The 22,125-nt window shown below is 36.9% G+C and overlaps 1 protein-coding gene across 2 annotated transcripts; it reads right to left on the reverse strand.

The window, feature by feature from the left end:
* Nucleotides 1-705: 705 nt before the first annotated feature.
* On the reverse strand, nt 706-21,581 carry CHST12 (carbohydrate sulfotransferase 12). 2 transcript variants are annotated; one of them, XM_001362421.4, is made up of 2 exons: nt 21,485-21,581; nt 706-2,462 (listed from the first exon to the last, which is right to left on the reverse strand). In XM_001362421.4, the coding sequence occupies exon 2, from the start codon at nt 2,368-2,370 to the stop codon at nt 1,111-1,113; it is 1,260 nt and encodes a 419-aa protein (XP_001362458.2). In that variant the 5' UTR covers nt 2,371-2,462; nt 21,485-21,581; the 3' UTR covers nt 706-1,110. The 2 variants fall into 2 exon arrangements, with proteins under 2 accessions (XP_001362458.2, XP_016279411.2); XM_016423925.2 differs by having other exon boundaries at nt 21,424-21,554.
* Nucleotides 21,582-22,125: the final 544 nt, after the last annotated feature.

Below are 22,125 nucleotides of genomic sequence, written 5' to 3' on the forward strand. Positions count from 1 at the left end.
CATGGTGATGCTTTACTCAGACATCCTAATTACAAGCTGACTGCTTTCACTCAGCAGCATTATCAACCAGCATAAGGATGACTAGACAAAAGGTCAGATGCTACATTTCATGTTCTGCAAAATTCTAGTCAGTTAATAATCTAAAACTTAAAACTGCTAAGAAATCTTTAGTCTTGTGTCTAAAGACAAAAACTTCTTTAAAAAGTTAATCTCCAGGATTTGCAGAGTAGGGATAATATAATCGACAAAACAAAGATCAAACCTAATGCCTGAAATCAATTAACAGAAAAAAAATCAATAGTTGATCATATGCAACTTTTACCCCCACTCATGCTGACTGAAAATGCCCACTTGTAAAAATTTTTTATCTTAGTATATATTCTTGCTTGTTTTGTGTTAAAGCTTTGCATTGGAACATAAGTCAGAAGACAAAAACCTTGCAATTAACATTTACACCTCTATAGTCAAATTTTAGAGTTCAATTTTTTTTTTGCTAAATAAGTTACTATTTTAACTTAAAAGTTGGCTTTTAAATTTTGAACATATAGGTATGATATCTTGACTAAAAGTTTAGCTCCTCACTTCTAGAAGTCTTGCTAAATTTTAACCTTGAGTTTCCCAAGGCCATTTCAGCAATAAAAATACTTAAATTTCTGTATGTGCACCCATTACTTAGCTGGAAGAATAATCACAAAAGGCAACAAAAAAGTTAACATGATATTTTACTCCATCGTTTCATTTTCCATATTTCATATTAAATATCTGAAATATATTAATTTAAAAAACAATATTAACAAAGTAATTCAAAGAACACAGGCAATGGAGTAAAGAATGTGTGTGTCCAGATGGCAAAGTCCCAAGTTATTAAAAAATAAAAATTACATTGTTTGCAGTCAATTCCAGTCTTTTCTGTGACTCTACTGGTAGGGGCAATCTGGAAAAGGAGCAAACAGGGAGGGAAAAGCAGAAGGGGAAAAAAATTAATAGCCATGATACTTAATTAAGGTCTGTCTTCAGTGAGAAAAAAAAAATCATGATACAAAAGAACTTTAATTTTTTTTTTAAATAAAAATACAAGTTTTTTGGTTTAGGGGACTTTCCTCATATTGCTTAATCTTTAAGTAGGTTTTCAGGCTTGGGGTAACCAAAGAGAACAAAGTCAGCCTCATAAAGCTTATAAAGCTGTTGTCTCCAGGCTAAAGGGATTTTGGCAAACCAATCTTCCTCCCAGCTACTAGCAGTCCTATTCCGATAACTAGGGGGGAAATGAAGCTGTTTGTCCACTTTGAGAAGTTGCAACAGTTGAGCTGCATCTTCATCCAGGGTCTCTAGCTTCCCCACAAAGTCATAGTCAATCTGGCAAGGGTGGCACAGGCGGTACACCTGTCTCCAATGCTCATTGAAGGGAGCCAGCTTTTCTGTCCGTGGGTCAAGTAAGTACTGAATAAAGTCAGAAAATGAGACCTTCAAGCCAGCACTGAAGGCCTCACTGACAGAGGTGGGGAGGCTAGTGTGGTTAGAATACAATTTCAGCATGGGAACTGCAAATCTCCTATAGAATTCATCATTCTCCAGCTCAAACTTGCTCCGAAAGGCTGAGATGAGACGCACAAAGGGGTCACGAACAAACAAGAATTTGGTATACTTCTTCAGCTTAATCTTCATGAGGTGACGTGAAAATTTCCCATACCGCCTCCAGAATTTATTGAAAGTGAGATGAGTACTGGTGTTGTGGACATGTTCCCGGGGAATGTCTAAAGGATCTTTATATGGGATTCCCTGATCCAGGAGGCTCTCACTTAGAACAATCATTACTCGTTTCCAATTGGTACAGGCCACCTTTGGCACATAGCAATAAATGATTCCATGGCGGTCATCCACAATTAGGTGATTCAATTCATAATTGGGAATATCATCAAAAGAACGATTCTTAGTAGGAAAGACCAAGCTGGAGTTGGCACAAAATTCCCGCAACATATTTCTCCTCTCTGCCTGAAGCTTTTCCTGATCTGGGTTCTGCTTAGCATCATGAGTAGACCAATCATAACCTCTTACATTCTCTTCCATATTGCCCAGAATAGGTTTACTGGAGCCAGGAAGAGGAGGCTGTTCAGTCTTTTTCCATAAGGGGTCATTCTGTCTCCCACTAGAACTAAGGAGTTTATCTAGAAATTCATCTACATCTGATACAAATTCTCTCTCTTCATCCTTTCCAGTGGTAGGGAGAGCCCCTGGAGGATGAGGTCTGGAAAATGATGTGTGTAAGTAGAAGTGAGCTGTACCCACATTGTCCCAGTAAACAATGATCAAAAGGATCATAAAGACAGATCCCAGGACAATCCAAAGTCTCAAGAGTCTCATCTTGGTCATTCTGTCTGTGATGGTAAGGGGAAGTTCCCCCCTTTCACTCAGGTTCACTTTTGCTCTACACAGGGATCAGACATTGTGCTGTAGTGAGGAGCCTAGAAGGCAATAAGAAAATAAGGTTAAAAATTAAGTTCTCCCCTATATTCTCTGAACCAAAAATAGGAATCTTAAAAAATAGTAGCTTTTAAAAAATAATATATCCTCACTTTCTACATCAATAACAAATTAGTAAGGTTTGTAATGATACTCAGGTTAAAGCTTATAACAGAATGGCTTTTAATTCTACAAGTTGTGCCTAACATTTAGGAATAAGGATGTAAATTTTGAAATTCTTTCATCATAACACTAAAGAAAAAAGAGAAGTACCTGAAGAGCTGATATAATTACAAAGGGCATCATCTCATGAATTCAGATTTTTGATATACAAAAAAAAAATTGGAGGAAAGGCACAAAGACAGTTGATATAGTTGATAAAGAGGGATATAAACCTATAGAAGTAGTGGCAGAAAGGCTAAAGCCAAAAATAAGCTGAAACTGACAAAAAAATAATCAAGAGCAAAATGGAATTTTTTTAAAAAGCTACAGTTAGAGGTTTAAAATAAGTGCAAAGAAGGGATAGGGCACTAAACTGGGAGAAGATATTATTTTAATAAATGAGAGACAGAAAGAACTCTTCAAGTCCTGGTTCACTTTGTCTTCAAACAAAGAGAATAAGCTTCTAATCTGGGGGGAAAACACAACTGAGAAAGAATTGAACCCCAAAATGAGTAAGGAGATAGTATGAGTATACTTAACTGTTTTAAGTAAATTTAAATTCATAGGATAAATGTTGAACTTTCTCATCCTAGCAGGATAAAAGAACTCCTGACAATAGGTAGATGATCCTAATTCAGGGAATTATTAGAGGTGGAGAAAAAAAGAAGGGCCCCCAAATTAAAGATATTCAAATGTAATATATATTTTTTTAATCCTTACTTTCTATCTTATTAACAACTCTAAGAGAGAATGGCAAGGGCTAGGCAAATGGGTTAAGTGACTTGTCTGGAGTCATACAGATAGGAAATATCTGGGGCCAAATTGGAACTCTGGTCCTCCTGACTCCAAGTCTGGCGTTCTATCCACTGAGCAACCTTACTGCCCTAAATGTTACATTAAAACAAAAAAGTGGGCTTCCAAAAATCCATATACTCCATATTCCAAATAATCCAATAAGCTTGACGTTAATATTGGACAAAATTTTAGAATAGATTATTAAACAGATTTTGAATTCTTAGAAAAGGAGGTAGGGATATCCAAGAGTGAACCATATTAATTAAACCCTATTTCCTTATAGGGTTACTAGATTAGTAGGAGGGGAATATTAAAAGTCTCTTATCTCTTTATTTCAACAATGTTTGACAAAGTCTTTCATAATAGCCTCACAAACAAGATGGAAAAAATGTAGTTTGTGATAGTAATATTATGTGGATGAACAATTATAACTAGAGAAAGTTGAGAGTTTGATAAAAACCTAGAAGGAATTCTCTAGTAGCATAACAAAATTCTGACTTTGGCCTTCCTTAGCCAATATTTTAATCAATAACTTGGATAAATACTTAGAATGAAAGCAAATTAAATTTTCAAATTACACAAAACTGAGGGGAGCACTAACAAATCTTATATTTAATATATATAGCCACTTTTCCCATATGCAGATTATTAAGACTCAGGATTCAGAGATTTTTGACTGCTATAACAAAGAATCAAAATAGTGCATGACAATATTTGAGAAGAATCTGATTTTTATCAGTGATAGGCTCTTGCCAAGTAAATTGCTATGGAGTCAGATTCCAGATCTCCACTGTCTTTTTCTGATAACCCCTAGCATAGGAGTTGCCTGAGGCACATAAAAGTTAAGTGAACTGCTTATACCCATAAATAAAGAATATGGTTAAAATAATAGCAGTAGCATAAAGTCTTATATTTAGGTTAGAAAAATGAATTACAGAAGTATAGGATAGGAGACTTCTGGCATGGTATCAGTTTGAAAAATCCAATTCAAACAAATCCAACAAGCATTTATGTACCTAATCTGTGCTAGACATCATGCATACAAAGACAAAAAAATTACTGCCCTCAAGTTGCTTAACAGGTGGGGATCAAATGTCACTGGAACAGATACACAAATTAATGTATATGATATAAATGTAAAGTAATTTCAGAGGGTAAACCCTAACAGCTGTAGGAACTAAAAAAGACTTACTACTTATTGCCCAAACAAAGCTTTGAAGGAAGGTATGGGGTCCAGGAGGCAGAACTGAAGAAGAAATGCATTCCAGCTCAGCCAATGCAAAGGCAGGAAACAGGAGATGGAAAAAAGGAAGGCTTAGATATTTTGACAACAAACAGCCAAGGTGGTCTTTTGCTACATTCACACCACACCCAAAGGCCACTTTGGATTTTGAGAATCCAAATTTAATGAATGAGCTCAAGTCCAGAAGAATGATAATCAGACACATCCCACTCTTCAGTGGAGAAGTGGTTATTGTTCAGTCATGTCTGACTCTGTGACTCCATTTAGGATTTTCTTAGCAAAGATATTGCAGTGGTTTGCTATTTCCTTTTTAAGCTCAATTTACAGACAAGGAACTGAGGCAAACAGGGTTAAGTGACTTGACCAGGATTACAAAGCTAGTAAGTCCCTGAGGCCAGATTTGAACTCAGAAAATGAATGTCCCTGACTCCATGCCTGTTCTCTCCACTGTGCTACCTAGCTACCCACAAAGAACTGGTAGAAGACTACAACTGAAGAATGAGGCATATGTTGGTCAGAAACAGTCAGTTAGTTTTGCTTTCTTTGTTAGATGGTGCATGCCTATAATCGCTGCTACTAGGGAGGATAAAGCCAACAGATGGCATGAACTCAGGAGTTCTAAACTACAGAAAGGTAGAGAAGCCAATTAGGTGGATGCACTACAGTACACCACCATATTGGTGAGTCCCTGGTCCATACTGCCACCAGCCTACCTAGGGGAGGGGTGGACAGCCTGGATGGGAAGCAGAGGAGGGAGGGTAAAAGGAAGAGACATTATGAGATATATTTTAAACTGACCTGGTCAATAAGAGAATTTATTTTGCTGGAATATACATATTTGCAACAGGTGTTTTAGTTTTCTCTCACACTTAATGGGAAGAGAGAAGGGCAAATTTTTGCTTATTAAATTTTTTATTTTTTAAAAGCAAGAATTTGCAAGTATGACTGCTAAATCACTATTATTGATCTTTAAATGATCATGGAAGGAAATGATGTTGGAAAGGCTATGGGAAACTGAAAAACCAATTATGAGTCTGAAAAATAGATAAGAAAACACACCATCCTCCCCTTGGTTGAATTCTGAAAGTGAAATGCTGCATACATTATCAGATACCATAACTCTATAATTACTTTTGCTTAACTGGTTTTCTGTTTTACAAGAAAGGACAGTATCATTAAATGACTACAATGTAAAAATAAAAAGCATAACCATAAACTTCTCCCACCTACCAAGAAGGTGGAGAAAGGAAGAAACAGTGAAGTATTTTAAAATGGTAATCATTGTCTTCGTTTCCAAAAACGGTGGCTAGAATAGAGTATGTACACTCTAGGTAAATTTTTTTTATTCCTGGCAAAATTATATTATTAAAAGGAATAGCAAACAGAGAGAAATAGGAAGATCAATGAGAATCAGTACAGCTTTATCATGAAAAAGTAATATGAGACTTCTCTTATTTTATGATAGGGTTTTTACTAAAGTGCATTGCAAAGTTTACCTAGATTTTAGCAAAACATTTGACAAAGTCTCCCATTCTATTCTTGTGGAAACCAAGAACTAGACAGTAATACAATTGGGGGGATTTGGAAATGATTAAATGACTGAACTAGTTCCTTCCTCTCCAGCATCTGAACCTTTCCTTATGGCAAAGAAAAACAATTATGAAAGAAGAATCTACTCAGTTATTGTGTCTCACAATGAATGGAAACATTTTTTTCTTCACATTCTCCAGCCCTTCTACCAAAAAAAGGAAGATGGGTTTCATTAATTAATGGTTCATGTCTACTTGGAAGGAGTTTTTAGTAGAGTGTTTTAGAGATCAATGGTTGGCCCTGGGACCTTTAACATTTTTTATAAAGACCTGGACATAGGTTTAGATGATGTGATTATTAAACTGACAGATGATGAAAAGGAAGTATAACAAACATGTAAGATGACAGGGTAATGATTCAAAATTATCCTAAAAATTAGAATGTTAGGCCAAATCATATAAGATATACCTTCATGGAGATAATTGTAAAAGTTATATATTTGGATTAAAAAAAAAGACAAGTACAAGATGGGGCAGTATGGCAAGAAAGCAGTTTGTCTAGGGGTGGGGGGGAATCTGGTAGTTTTAGCAGACAGAAAGCTTCATGTAAATCAAGAGTATGATATGGCAGCCAAGAAAGTTGATGTAATCTTTGACTACATAAGAAAAGAAATAGCTCCCAGGAATAAGGAGATCTCATTATACTCTACCCCAATCAGACCACGTCTGGAATAATATGTTGTTCATGGCATCATTTTAGGAAAAATAATAATAAGCTGAAAAGTATACAGGTGAGAGCAACCTAGGATGGTGAGGCCTTGAACCCATAAGGATAAGCTGAAAAAAAACTCAAGATGTCTGGCCTAGGAAAGAAGGGAATTAAGGATGCATGACAGTCGTAGTCAAGTTTTTAAAAGGTTGTCCTATGAAAAAAAGACTAGATTTGTTCTATTTTGCATCATAATAATGGGCAGAATTTGCAAAGAGTTAAATTTAAGCATCTCAAAAGGAAAATTTCCTAACAAAAAAAGTCATCCAAAAAAGGAATGGGCTACCTTGAGAGGCAATGAGTTTCCCTTTCCTAGAGGTCTCCAAGCAAAGATTGGGTGGTCATGGAAAGGAAAAACATTTATTAAACATTTACTATAAGTCAAGCTCTGCACAAAACACTGGGAATGAAAAAAAAAAGAGTCCTTGCTCTCAAAGAGTTCACATTCTAATTAAGGAAGACTATGCCTAAAAGCAGACTCAACTTCATAGCAGACAGAAATGCCAGGTAGTATTTAAGAGTCCAGCGGACAAAACCGATAAAAAGATAGTAAACTGGGCATCAAAAACATGTTTCTTGACCCTGAATCTGGTCATATTTCCAATATGTCATAATTCCTTTATGCATATATTATGCTTTATTACAAGAAGTAAAACAATTCAACAGCTTAAGTTTTTTGTTATGGCAGTCAGTAAAAAAGCATTTAATCAGCACCTAACCTGTAAAAGGGCAGGTAGGTGGCACACTGTATAGAGTGCTGGTCTGGGAGTCAGGCAGACTCCTCTTCTTGAATTCAAATCTGGCCTCTGAAACTTACTAGCTGTATGACCCTGGGCAGGTCACTTAACCCTGTTTGCCTCAGTTTTCTCATCTGTCAAATGAGGTAGAGAAGGAAATAACAAACCACTCCAGCATCTTTACCAAAAAAACAAAAACAAATGGGGTCATGAAGAGTCAGACACAGACTGAAAAATGACTGAATAAGACTTCTCTAGCTAACACTAACGACCCTGGACATGTCACTTGACCCCAATTGGCTACCCCTTAACACTCTTCTGCCTTGGAACCAATACTTGGGATCAATTCTAAGAGAGAAGGTAAGGATTTGGGGTTTTTTTAAAGCAAGAATGTATCCAAGGGATAAAAGTTTATAAAAAAGAAAAACAACAGCAATGACAATAACAACTAACCATCTACTATACAATGAGGATACATAGAAAGGCAAAGGACAGTTCCTGCTCTCAAAGAGCTCACAGTCTAATGAGGAAAACAATACCCAAACAAATACTACAAATAAGATATGAGTGTGTATTTCAGGCAAGGGGACAGTCAGTAAAAATGCATGGAATAGGAACTGTATGCAAAGCAACAGAAAAGAGGCCAGTCACTGGAGTGCCGAGTGTGTAAGGGAGAGTAAGATGTAAAAATACTGGAAAGGCAACACAGAGTCAAGTTATGAAGGACTTTAAAAGTCAGGGAATTTATATTTGATCCTGGAAGTGACAGCGAGCATTGGAGTTTATTGAATTGAGGACTAACACAGTCAGGTCTATACTTTATGAAAATCACTCTTCGAGGGCTGAGTAGAGAAGACTGGAGAGACTTGCACAATCTAGGAGTGAGGCAAGGACAGCCTGCACCAGGGTAGGGGCAGCATCAGGAAACATTTACGAGGGATGTGTTACAACAATAAAATCTACCAGCCTTGGCAACAGGCTGGATATTGCACACCCCTTCCCTGCCAAGAGTAAAGATTTGAGGAGGATACCTAAGTTTCAAGTCTGGGTGACTAGGACAGTAACAGGAAATTTAGGAAGGGGAGGGTTTTTTGGTGGGGAAGTTCAGTTAATGGACAGAGTGAGTTATAATTCATATAGTTCAATATGTCCAAAAGGTAGTTGGAGATGAGATATTGGCAGTCAGCAAAGTGGTTAGGGATAAGAAGATTCAAACATCTTCAGGGGAGAGATGATTTGAACCCCTTGGAGCTAATAAGATCAACAAGCAAAACAGAACAGAACAGAGATGCCCAATTCATCACCAAGTGCCCCACAATCAAATTAAAATGTAATTGGAAAACATTTGACAAAATAAATAAAAATGTTAATTTGTGATTTTCAAAGCCATTAGGCAGCATCCAGCAATAGAATTTATATTTTGAATTGGACATCACAAGAAGAGAAAAAGAGAAGAGCGATCAAGACAAATCCCTACGTGATAACCCCAGTGTTGAGACCTGGATGAAGATCCAAAAAAGGAAAGTGATAAGGAGTCTCTGGATAGGCAGGAAGAGAATCAGGAAAAACTAAAGAGAATAGATTATCAAAGAAAGGAAAGTGATCAACAATACTTTGGCTGCAGAGAGGTCAAAAAGGATGAAGAATGAGAAAAGGCCATTAGATTTGTTAATTAAAAGATCATTGGTAACTTTTCAAGAAAGCAGTTTTTATTGAATAATGAGGAGGAAAGTAAAGTAGATGAACCTTCTGTATGTAGATAGTGTAAAGGAGTTTAGCCACAAAAAATGGGAGAGATATGGGACAAATGGCTATCCAAGACAGTCAGATCAAGTGAGGATTTTTTTTTTTAATGAGAGAGACATGAGCTCATGCTCATGTAGGCAATAGGGAAGAGACTAAAGATAAGTGAAAGAATGGGACTGCAGAAGGGGTAAATTGTTGGAGAAAGTAATCTATGCATATATAGAGATTTGCCTCTTGAAGGGTCACCTTTTCACATGAGTCAAGTAAAGAAGGAGTAAAGAAGATGATGGTTGAAGGCATTTTGGTGATGTAAGATGAGGAGGGAATAAGAGGGATTTATACATATTTAATCACACAGGAAATGTTACACTTGTAGTATGCCTTTGCTGGAAAAGCAATGTCATGGGGCAGCTAAGTGGCTTAGTGGATAGAGCATCCTTGGATATCCTAGATTCAAATCTGGCCTCAGATACTTCCTAGATGGGTGACCCTGGGCAAGTCACTAAACCCCAGTTGCCTATCCCTTACCATTCTTCAGATAAGAGGTAAAGGTTTTAAAAAAGAAAGAAAATCAATGTCATGCCTCCAACTATGGATATACTCCACGATTCTGTCCTGGACCTTCTTTTCTGGTCCCTCTATACTACAGTCCTACTTGATGGCATTATCAGTTTCTATAAAGATTACTCAAATCTATATATTCAGTCTCTTGAATTCCTTGTATCACCAATTGCCTACTCTCCTGGATACTCCACAGGCATCTCAAATTCAGCATGTCCAAAACAGAATTTATCCTCTTTTCCAAAGTAATATGCCCCTCCTCCAAATTTCCCTATTTCTGTTGAGAACACTACCATCCTTCTAGTTAACTAAATTCACAACTCATTCTCAATTCTCATTCTCCTTACCTTCTCTATACACATCTCACATTTCTACCACTACAACTATCATCTCTCCAATCACACAATCACCCTAGTTCAGGTCCTCATCATTTCTCATCTATACTATTGCAATAGCCTTCCAATCAGCCTCCTAGTCTTGTCATTCCTCACTCCAATGTACCTGATCATGTCATTTCCTAAAAGAATATAAAATTCAGTCAGAAGATAAAGGTTGAAATTCTACCATCAAAGCCCAATTACCTGTGGAACCTTTGACAAGTCATTTAACTTCTCTGGGCCTCAGTTTTCTCATGTAAATTAAAAGGTTTAGACTAGATGGTCTCAGAGAACCCTTCCAACTCTAGATTTATGATCCTATGATCAATAACCTCTTTTAGTTCCACATACAAACTACACTTTTAGCATTTAAAATTCTCTACAACCTGGGTCCATCCTATTTTTCCAGCCTTATTAAATCTTATTTTCTTCCTTATATTCTACGGTCTAGCCATAATCACCCTCTTGCTGGATCCCTCTCAAAATATTCGATCTGCCTTTTCATTTGATGTTTCTCCTTCTTTGAATGAGCCAGGAATTTCTTGAATCCTCTTCATCTCTGATTCCCTTCTTTCCTTTCTAGAATACCTGGTTTCCTTCTTTCAAGATCAACTTAAACACCTGCATGAGGGCTTTCTCGGTCTCCTTAGCTACTGAAGCCCCTACCACTCCTCTTGTATTTATTTTGTGTGTGGTGTCATCCAGAAGTAGCTGAAAGTGGCGTAGATATAGCACTAGCATTGGAATCAGAAAGATCTGAATTCAAAGCCAGTTTTAGTCAAGTAGCAGCTGTGTGATTCTGGGCAAGTCATTTAATTTCCAAGTTTACTCAACTGTAGAGATATTATCTATCACCTTTCCCATGAGCTATTATAATGATCACATGACATATCTTTTGAAAATTGCTTAGAACAAAGTAGGTGCTATATAAATGCTTATTTCTTTCCCTTCCTCCTTAATTAGATGTATATTGTCTTCTCCTTTTAGAGTCAGATCCTCTTTGTATCCTTAGCATCTAGTGCAGTGCCTGACTTGTTGACTGAATGACATATGAAAAAATAATCAGTTTGAACTTTTGCAAAATTTTGTAGAAAATGATTAAAATTTGATTTTCAGTTTAAACACAAGAAAAAATTAATCTTATTCTTGTAGATGAATTTTCAAGAAACGTAATAAAAGTTTCATTGATAGATCCACTATTTTTTCTGGTGGCAACAGCTGTCCCTACCAACAGCAGCAATATATTTTAGCAGAAATTCATAGCCCCTGTTTTTCTGGCTCTTCCCAGGGATCTTATTCACAGGTGGCAATATTATTATTTTTCAGGGCTAAGTTTAGTCAATAACAAGGAAGGAAAACAAGTTTACTTGTAAATTCGGCTGAATTTGTGCTTCTTTGTTATATAAAAATCAAGTTCTTTCACTTCCTGACAGTTTCATATACACCAGATGCCAAGTCTCTGATCTCTGGGTAACAAAGAATACAAAAATTGTACAATTACAACTCTATTTTGATGCTTTCCTTACAATAAGTTCAGATACATTCTTAGAATTTAAATCTAGCTGGAACTTTAGTAATAAATTTTCCCTTCCTGTATTCAACTAAATATCCAGTTTTGAAAATGATGTGCCAGATCTGACTCACTTGACATTCCATTGTTTATTGAAACTAAGAATGCAGTTCAAAGCTATGTGTTTTCTTTTGTTTAAAAGGATGATGCTTATTATAATTTTTAAAGTTACTTCAAACTTTTATTCCTTTGTATTTGTTTTATTTACAAACTATTTTAAATCTTTCAACCCACAGCCCATTATAATGCTGAAAACACAATATGCTGGAAAAAAAATTCGGACAAGGAATCAAATGACTTGGTTTAGTCCTAGTTCTGCTATTTGTACCATTGTGTGATCTTGAACAAATCACTTCTCTGGACCTCATTTTTAGGATAAAGTTGAACTACCTGCACAAAGTCCTTCAAGTTATAAAATTCTATATAAGATTAAAACATCTCGGGGGCAGCTGGATAGCTCAGTGGATTGAGAACCAGGCCTAGAGATGAGAGGTCCTAGTTCAAATCTGGCCTCAGACACTTCCCAGCTGTGTGACCCTGGGCAAGTCACTTGACCCCCATTGCCTAGCCCTTACCACTCTTCTGCCTTGGAGTCAATATTGACTCCAAGACAGAAGGTAAGGGTTTAAAAAAAAAACATCTTAAATTTCCTTTTGAAGTATTAGTAATTATATTAAAAGTCTATACAAAATAATCTAAATATAATGCCTACAAACACTGAAGCTAAATAGTAATCAGAATGCTGAACTCAAGATTCTTTTCTTGGAACCACAGTTCATCTTCGTGCCAAGAACAAAGTAAATTACTAACAAATACTATTTTATTTCATTTTTGCATATGCTGTGTGTATACACACAGGCTTGGTCTATACATAACTTACTAAAAAGAGGCACAAAGAAAAAAAGAAAAGACAAGGAATAATAAGATCCTTGTTGTTTTTAAATAAATGAATTTAGGGATTACTAGATGACTCAGTGGATAGAGAGCAAGGCCTGGAGACAGGAGGTCTTGGGTTCAAATCTTGTCTCAGACACTTCCTAGTTGGGTGACCCTGGGTGAGTCACTTAATCCCAATTGCCTTGCCCTTACTGCTCTTCTGCCTTGGAATCAATACCTAGTATCATTTTTAGGACAGAAAGTAAGGGTTTAAAATAAAAAATAAACAAATAAAAGGAATTTATTAGTAATTTATAAACTTCAAGATTGCAAAAACTTTGCTTATCTAAAACAACCAATTTTAAAACCTGGAGTTCAGTTGTTGAACCAGTTTTGCTCCTTTTCCTTCCATTTTACCCAAAAAAGAACATGAAAGGAACAAATCTAGCTAACATTTATGGTTCCTGACTTTTCAAAAGCCAGATAATTATGAACATGAAAGAATTTTTTAATTCAATTTTTTAGAAATTAAGTAGAAAGGCAGCATTCTGTGCTCATACTTCAGTAGTAATTTCTAATTTCAAAACAAGCCACATAAATAGCAGTTACAAAAACAAAACTACTCAGTATATAAAACATACCTGTGAAAGGAACCTTTTTTTAAAGTAGTCTGATGGTTTTCCTTCCAAAATACTTACATAAAAAATAAATTAACTTGTGGTAAGTTTGCAACTAGCTCTCTCAATTGATAAGAGATATAGAAGCAAACGGAGGGTCTGAGATAAAGAATAACAGATAAACTGAATATATAATTATCAAGTCTCACTTTCATTTAAAAAAAATTTTAGCATCTTAAATTACTGACATTGGCCTAAACCTGCCACAATGTCTTTAATGTTTTAACCCATTTTATGAGGTAGGAGATCTACCATGGTATCAAGAAGAAAAGGTACAATAAAAAGTCCAAGTTGATAGTTGAATTTATGAACTTGAGTTTCAAAAAAGCATAACTCAGAGTCTATCAGTTAAAAAATTATTTTTTTCAAATCAGTTGGAGTTATTTTTAACCCCAAATCTCTCTGTATTTCATGAAGCTGCCAAAAATAAATATATACACATCTATGTGAGTGTGAAACAGCTTAAACTAACTTTACAAATGAAAAGCTGTCAATGCCTATCATCTTTTTTTGATATTTTATTATAGGAACTTATAATAAACAAGTATGGAATTTAGAACTAAGAAAAAGACTTAAGGCTCATCTTGTACAAACCCTTTTATAAAAATAAAATAAGAAAAAATTTTAAAATTAAAAATAAAATGCTGTAGTTAAAAGTTAGGGTTGTTTTTGAATATGAGGTGGGACTGCTTGTTAAGACTCATAGGGAGGGGCAGGCAACATTACAGGATTGCAAGCCAAAGGCTGGCTTGGCAGCCCTGTAGAAGCACTCTGTGCTGCCATAGAAGGCCTTGTGGTTATCAAATGACTATTCAAACCAATAGGGGGTGAAGGAGCTGTTAAAGAAATGTGTTTGTCCCTGGTAAGGGAAACTAAATATTGCATTGGTTCACTGAAGAACCCTGTACTACTAAACATGGAACTAAATATGAAGATAACTATGTTCAGTCAACCTGGCCTAAAAAAGATGTCTCTGGACTGGTAATTTTTGAGGAACTCTCCAAAGCTTTGTCATTTGCTCTGGTTCTATATTAAATTCTTATTTAAAAACTGATTTTCACAAGACATCAATAGTCTATAAGATGATTTCTTTATAAAATTGTTTGAAGTATATTTAATTCATCCAAGATTTATTCTGAAATGGTTTAAAAGGCATAAGCCAGGAAATGCATAAAGAGGGTAAGCTAAACAACATATCACCAGTGACAGGACAGGTTGAATAATAAACAGATACCCAAGAAATCTTCAAGAATCTATAGAAAGGCCTCCATCACATTGAGTAGATCTGTAGAGAACACAGATAAGAATTAAAGAGGATAAAGAATGCAGAATGTAGGGAGGAGGGGGCAATCACCTGGTCAGATGACCTACCCATATCAGTAAGATCACAGATCCATTATATCACTAAATGCATAGTTTGCTATAATTAGTCAGATAAATGAAAACTAAGCCCTAAATTTTGAGAGGCAAAGTTTTTATCTTATAACATGGGGCAAAGTTTCAAATTAAAGGGATTTCACTGAAATTCTAGGGCAAGGGAATAAATATTGAATTTTCATCAGTCTCTTTCACTCAGGAACACTTATCAGTATAACTTTGCAGCTTGTAAAACACAAGATTACAAGCTGAGACTCTTCCAAAGTCAGAAAATATTGCACAAGAAAATACCCTACTGGTTTTTCCAACTACACTGAGGGCCTGTGATGTAGCAAAGTGACAGGTTTATAGACGACACAAAGCTTCTTGGAGACAGGTGGTGGCACTGTAAAGTGCTTGTCAGTCAAGACGAGTTCAAAGCCAGCCTTGGACACTTACTAGCTATATAACACTGAGCTAGGTCATGTAATCCATTTGCCCCAAATTTCCTCAACTATAAAATGGGGTTAATAATAGTAATACCTCTCAAGGTTGTCAGACGATCAAATGAAAGATATTCTTTGTAAAAGTGCTTAGCATTGTGCCCAGCACCGTTGTAGAAGCTACATAAATGATTATTCTCTTCTACTTGCCCTTTTCTTGTCTGATTTACCAAACTGTTAAAAATGTAGTTGTACTAATCTATATTATTCATATTCAGTCTATAATATTCATTTTATCAAAATGCTAAAAGGCTTACTAAGAATCTCTAAGATTTGTGGTTTTTCTAATTATTCACTGATTTCAAAGTAAATACTCAAATCCTACATGAAATCATCCATATATTTTCAACCAATATCTAGCTACTCTCACCCTAAAATCATTGTACTCAAACTGGCCTTCTTGCTTCTTACTCAAGAAAATAAGTAAAATCTTTCCACTGGCTATTCCCCATGCCTAGAATGTACTCCCATCTGGCCCCTAACATTTTGGAATCACTTGTTTCCTCCAAAACTCTGCCCAAGTGTCACTTTCTATATGATCCCTCCAGTTGCTAGCACGCTCATTTCACACAAACACAAAAGAATATCTATTTACTTTGATTATATATGTGTCTTCCCAGACAGAATATAAACTTTGCAAGGAAAGGGTCAATTTTGTTTTTTTTTTCCCTTTACATTCACCAGCATATGGTAGGTGCTTAATAAATGCATGTGAATAAATTCTAGAGTTCCCAGAACTGCTTGGACTACTAAGATACAGACTTCTGTCATTTTTTTCTGAGAACATTGAGTTTTTCCTGGCCAAGTAATTGGACTGAAGTATACAATCATTAAACCAGTTCTTAAAAAGTAGCACAGCCTTTTTATTAAAATCTTGAAACCTGCATGGCATTCTATTTATTTGTGAAAATGACAACAAAATTGGAGAATAGACACATGTTTGCAGGTTTCATAAATATCATGTACTATAAGTATGTCATTCCAATTCCCATAACTGCAGCCAACATAAATCTGTAGTTTTTATTACTGCTGTCAACATTTGCTTTTGGAATCACTATGTCTTATTCATAACTTACATTATAGCTCTTTTAAAATGGAATATCTAAAGCCGACTTTTCCTGAGTTATGGTAGAGTTGCAGTTTGAGATTATTCCCTTTTTTCCCTGATCCATAACTTCAATTTCCATACAAAGTTACTCAATTAACACTTAAATTTATCCTAAGAACAATTTATCATTAGATTTTTAGAGAATCATAAGTGGTCTGCCACTAAAGAAATAAACACTTAAATTCTTCCTGCAAGAATCAGCTTAAGCATCACCCCAGCAGCTCAAGCATTCCCTTCCAAAACTATCTTCTGTTCACTTTGTTCATAAGTTGCTTATAGCTGTGTATCTCCATTAGAATGTAAGCTCCTTGAGAGCAAGGACTGTTTCCCTTATGTCTTTGTATTCCCAGAACCTGGATTCACTTTTCTTCCCTTGTTCTCCAATTCGTCAGTGTCATCATCTTTCCAATATTTCAAGTTAGAAATCATCTTTTACTCATTCCTTCCCCTGGATCCAATAGAATATAACCTCTCTGAAGCAATGAACCATGTCTTTAATTCCTTGGTAATGCCTTATCATTGGACAGTCAAAACAGTGTCTACCCCAGGGAAAAACAAAACTATATATCCGATAGATCCTCAGTAAAATGGCTAATATTTCATAAGTATGGTTAATATGAACTAGGACTCAGTAGAGCTGCATTTTTGATAGTTTGATTAGATTGCTCCCCCCACCCTCCAATTAATCAATGCTGGGAATGAATCCATATACACAATGTAACGAAATCTAATTGTTTTTCTCTTCAAACCTCTCTTGGATTTCCCTTACCCCCATTCCTCTCTGTTTCCACAACAACCAAATATTGACCCTTCTTATCTTGGGTTTGGATGACTGAAATAGATTCCCAAATTGCCTACCTCTACCTTTCCCCTTTAATTAATTATCTCAGCATATTGACAACCTGACCTTTCTGAAGTTATTTTCTTTACTCAACAGTTTGCAATGGCTCCCTATGTTCACCACATCAAACCCACATTCTTTTGCTTGATTTTCAAGGCCCTCTAAAATTTGGTGATAACCTGTCAAATCTAATTTACCATTTTTCTTTAATTCAGGCTGGTTTCCTCAGTAGCCCCAACATAAGCTATGCTGATTTCTAACCTCTATGTTATGCTCATTTGTTTTTTTTTTTGTTGTTGTTCTTTTAACCTTTACCTTCCATCTTGGAATCAATACTGTGTATTGGTTCCAAGGCAGAAGAGTGGTAAGGGCTAGGCAATAGGGAGAGGTGACTTGTCCAGGGTCAGACAGCTAGACTGTGTCTGAGACCAAATTTGAACCCAGGCCCTCCCATCTCTAGGCCTGCCTCTCAATCCACTGAACCACTCAGCTGCCCCCTCATTTTTTTATTTTTTCTGCCTAGAACACCATTCCTTGACTCTCTTCAAATACTTTTCCTCAAAGTCCAATTCAAACCCCACCTTCTCATTAACCATCATTATATTAATGTGCTTTTCTAAGCACTGAAGTTATATATCTGGAAGAGACCTCAGAAATCCAGTACAACATGTTCATTTAAAAAAAAAAAAAGCAGAGCCCAACAAAGACATCTAAATACCTCATAATTTATATGTAATTCCGTATACTCTGTCAGAGTAGGATGATAGTTTGATTAGTTTTGCTGAACGGTTTTTCCTTTTCCTTTGGTACGAGGGAGGACTCATTAGGTAGACATTGGGGAATGAATGATATATTCAGATAAAAAGATGATATTTTTTTTTGGAAATAATTAAATTGTTTCTTCAAATAAATTGTAAGTTTATTGAGATCTAGATCCTTGACGTCTATACTGTCTATAGCACCTTGCACAGTGTGGGAAACTAAACTATTTTATTGATAGTTGATTTACAAACCTTAAAGAAAAATAAAATGATAGCTTCTATACAAAAAACAAAAACAATTAGCCTCATCTCAAAAAGAATTGAATAAGTGAATGAATATGCTACTCTTCCCCAGCAATATTCTTGCTTGCTCAACATTTAATTCTTAAAAGCAACAATGGAATTATTTTAGATGTCCAATTTTGTCAAATCAACTTATTAATAAAGTGGGATTAATAAGTCTATTCAAAACAAGTTTCCAAATACTAATTTTCAAAGGCACATATCTAACTAATAGCTGAATAGCACATTAATTTGCATGTAAATTACAAAGGTCTTCACAGATGTTATGGTAATAATACTGGCAAAATATATTCAGGCAATTTTCAAAATATCAGTATTTCTACCTTTAAGTTATGATTTATTAATGCCTCTGTTCTCTCTTCCTCCATATCCAGATATTAGCATTGATCTAGCATCTCAAAATCATGTGCAGAAATAGCAGAGAGTAGGAAAGCACAGAATCAGAGCTGGAAGGAACCCCCTCCTCAAGGTCATCTAGCTCAATCCATCCCTGAAGAGGAATCTCACTTATGTACATCCCTTTGGTGGAAAACTTTCAGAAACGGGAGCCTACAATCTCTGGAGTCAATCCATTTTACTCAGTTTCAAGTGTTTCCTTACATTGAGACCTTTCTGCAAATTATGAACTCACTATTTCTAGGTTTGCCCCTTGAAGACAAACAGAACAAATTCCATCACTTTGCCACATAACTGCTCTTCAGATTCTTGAAAGAGAAGAAGTCAGGGTACATATGCTAGTTGTATGATACCTACCCTGCACTCCTTATTCCCTCATCAAACCAAAGGAAAAGTTAAAGGAGTTCATGATGTTGTCTACCTGAAATCTTAGTTCTGGTATCTTTAGCACAGGCACAGATTAAGGAATACTAACTCATAATAACAGGAATGTATCCACTTTGCTTGCCATTCACATTACTATTCATACTGGGTCTTCTATGTTGTTGACTATAAAATAAATAATTTAATAATTATACAAAACACTATAGTTTGTTGTGTTTAGTGCCAGGCAAAATCTCTACAAATGCCAACAGTCTGCCAATGATGTCTTGGTGGCTAAGAGCCCAAGTGAAAGATATAAGTTCTACTGTTAACAACTAATACATGGTTTCCTTTAGCTGAAGAGGTAAAACTGTTCTGGAGCAAAAGGTCACTTATGAAACACTATTCCACAACCTTCATACTTCATCATACTAGATTCTGCACAGTTGTTGCTTTATCAAAGGAACTAGGAAGAACCAAACAACCTATCATTTGAAAGTACCTGCAAAGAACCAAGTGTATTTATTCAACTTTTGTAATTAGTGGTAAGATTAAGTGGTACCAGAAAATATTCCATGACTGGGAACATGGTCCTCTTTCTGCCAAAACTTAGAGGGAACTAAATTGGGAAGAAAAAAAAAACCTAATGAAAGCACCATCTATAATACTGAAGCATCTTTGTGCTATTTAATGAACACTTTTTTTCCTTTCAGACTCAGAAGCAGATTAATAAATATAAAAATAAAAACTCCATAGAATATCAGCTATTGAAGTTCTACTCCCTTCCCTAATGAGACAACTTTTAAAATGCAAAGACCAACACAATTCCATGAGAACTTAGTCAATATTTATAAAATCAGGAAGAATAAAAAAGAAAGAAATGTCCAGGCTGATGGAAAAGTTAGATTGATAACAGTGAATTTACAACTCCTAGAGGCTCAGAATTATTAGTTTCAAGAGATGGAGTTTGATGCTAACAATTTCCCTTGTAAATCTCGAGTGGAAATTCACAGGTGATATCTATCTATCCATCTATTTACACAGACAGACACACACTATATATATATACATACACATATGCACGTGCAGATACATGTGCATGTATGTGTATTTGTTTATATAACACATTATGCATAACATTGTGTGGCTATTAAGAGTATTTGTTATGGGTACATATGCATAACACACATGTATGCTTGTAGATATACACACATAGATAGACAGATAGATGTATATAAAAGTATGCTGTTATATAAAATATTGTTTATGCATATTTTATATAAAAACATGTTATATAGAGAATTGACACATACCCACATATGCAATAGTTTCCCAATACTCATTTTCAAAGACACGTCTCTAACAGTTGAGTGGTAGATTAATTTGAATGTAAATTACAAAAAGTTTCCAGAGATGTTATGGCTCACAGGCCTGAGGGGGGCAAATAGATCCTAGAATTCTTCATTCTACTGAATAGAAACTAGAACACGCTATAAGCTATGAAAGAGAAGAGGTAATTGGGGGGCGGGGGGGGGCACCAGGACCATTTTTCTCTCCATAGAACTTTGTATCCAAGGTCCTAGCTGCTACAAAGGGATGCTTCCAAACACCTCATCCATTTCCCCGGCCTCCTTAGGGGAAGGCAAGACCAGGTGTTTGCACTTTCCCTTTCCACGCCCTCCTACGTGCTTATGTCTTAATACCTTCGAGAGGGAGTAAAAGAGGGAGGAAGATTAACCCTGGAGAAAGGAGCTGGAAAGGTGAGTTGGAAGAAGCCTCTGGCTCCGTGCCACTTAGGCTCGCACCGTCTAAATGTTAAATGACTGAAGGGTGGAGACTGGCAGCTGGTGAGGTGCGTCCGGGCCGCCCAGAGCTCCAGGCATTTCTCGGGAATGTTCCCAGTGCAGGAGGGTGGGAGGCAAGACCCCGCGCACAAGGGAATGTGTAAGTGTAAGTATGTGTGCGAGTGTGTTGTAATTGTAAGTGTGCAAGTGTGAGTGCAAGAGTGCGTGAGTGAGGGGGACAGACCCCGCAGCTGCAAGAGATCACTGGAGACCCCCTCACCCCCCCGCATTTGCTAGGTGGACCAGGTGGTAGGAGACCAAGCAAGCCCCGAGCTCCGGAGCCCCCCGAATGGAACTGGCAAGGACCAAGACCCACGGAGCAACAAGCAAACCGTTAAGCAAAAAGCTCCTCGGTTCCGAGCTAAGCTTCCCGGTTGAACGGCCCCTCCTGCCCCTCCTCGTTCCCCAGTTCCCCCTCCCCCTCCTCCCGCCTCACTGCCCCGGACCTCGCTTCTCTTCTCCCCTCCTCGCCCAGCCTCGCTCCTCTCCGCCGTGGCCTCGCCTCACCTCGTCCATCAATCCCGCCGCCGCCCCGCGAGTAGCGGATCCTAAAGAGGCCGCCCCATTTCCCGGGCTCCGCCCACCCCGACCGCGAAGTGGCAACGCCTCCAACTCAAGATTCTCGCGAGAATGAGGCGGAGCTAGAGGGAATTGGGCCCGAGGGATGTGACATTGCGCCTGCGCCGACATCTCTCGCTCTCTCAATTGCTTTTTTTTATTCCCTGCTCCCAACCTCCCCCCTTCCCCCTGCCAGGTGGCGCTTATTTAGGATTTGAGAGGGCTCAGTCCACCTGGCTTATCAAGCTCCGCCCCCTCCAACCCTAGCCAAGGCTCTAGTGTTCTTTCATCCCCGCCCCCTTCAACTCCGCCTTAATCCGAGTGCCTGAACTCTTAGTTGGTATTCAGAAAGGGAACTGGGAGGAGGAACTGGAAGAGACCGGCCACAGTCTGCCAGTTCATGTGCTTCACTAACTTCCTTGGGCTAGAAAAGGACCCGCCCAAAGAGGTAATCCCTTTATTGTAATGTTTGCTCTCTGTTGCAACCATTGCTAGTTTAGAAACATCTATTGCAGTTGAAAAAATGATAAAAATCAACTCAAATGGGACAAGATCCCGTCTGAGAAATAGTAATGTTACCTGGAGAGATC

The sequence above is a fragment of the Monodelphis domestica genome, chromosome 7, assembly GCF_027887165.1.
Source record: "Monodelphis domestica isolate mMonDom1 chromosome 7, mMonDom1.pri, whole genome shotgun sequence".
NCBI classification, from domain to species: Eukaryota; Metazoa; Chordata; class Mammalia; order Didelphimorphia; family Didelphidae; genus Monodelphis; species Monodelphis domestica.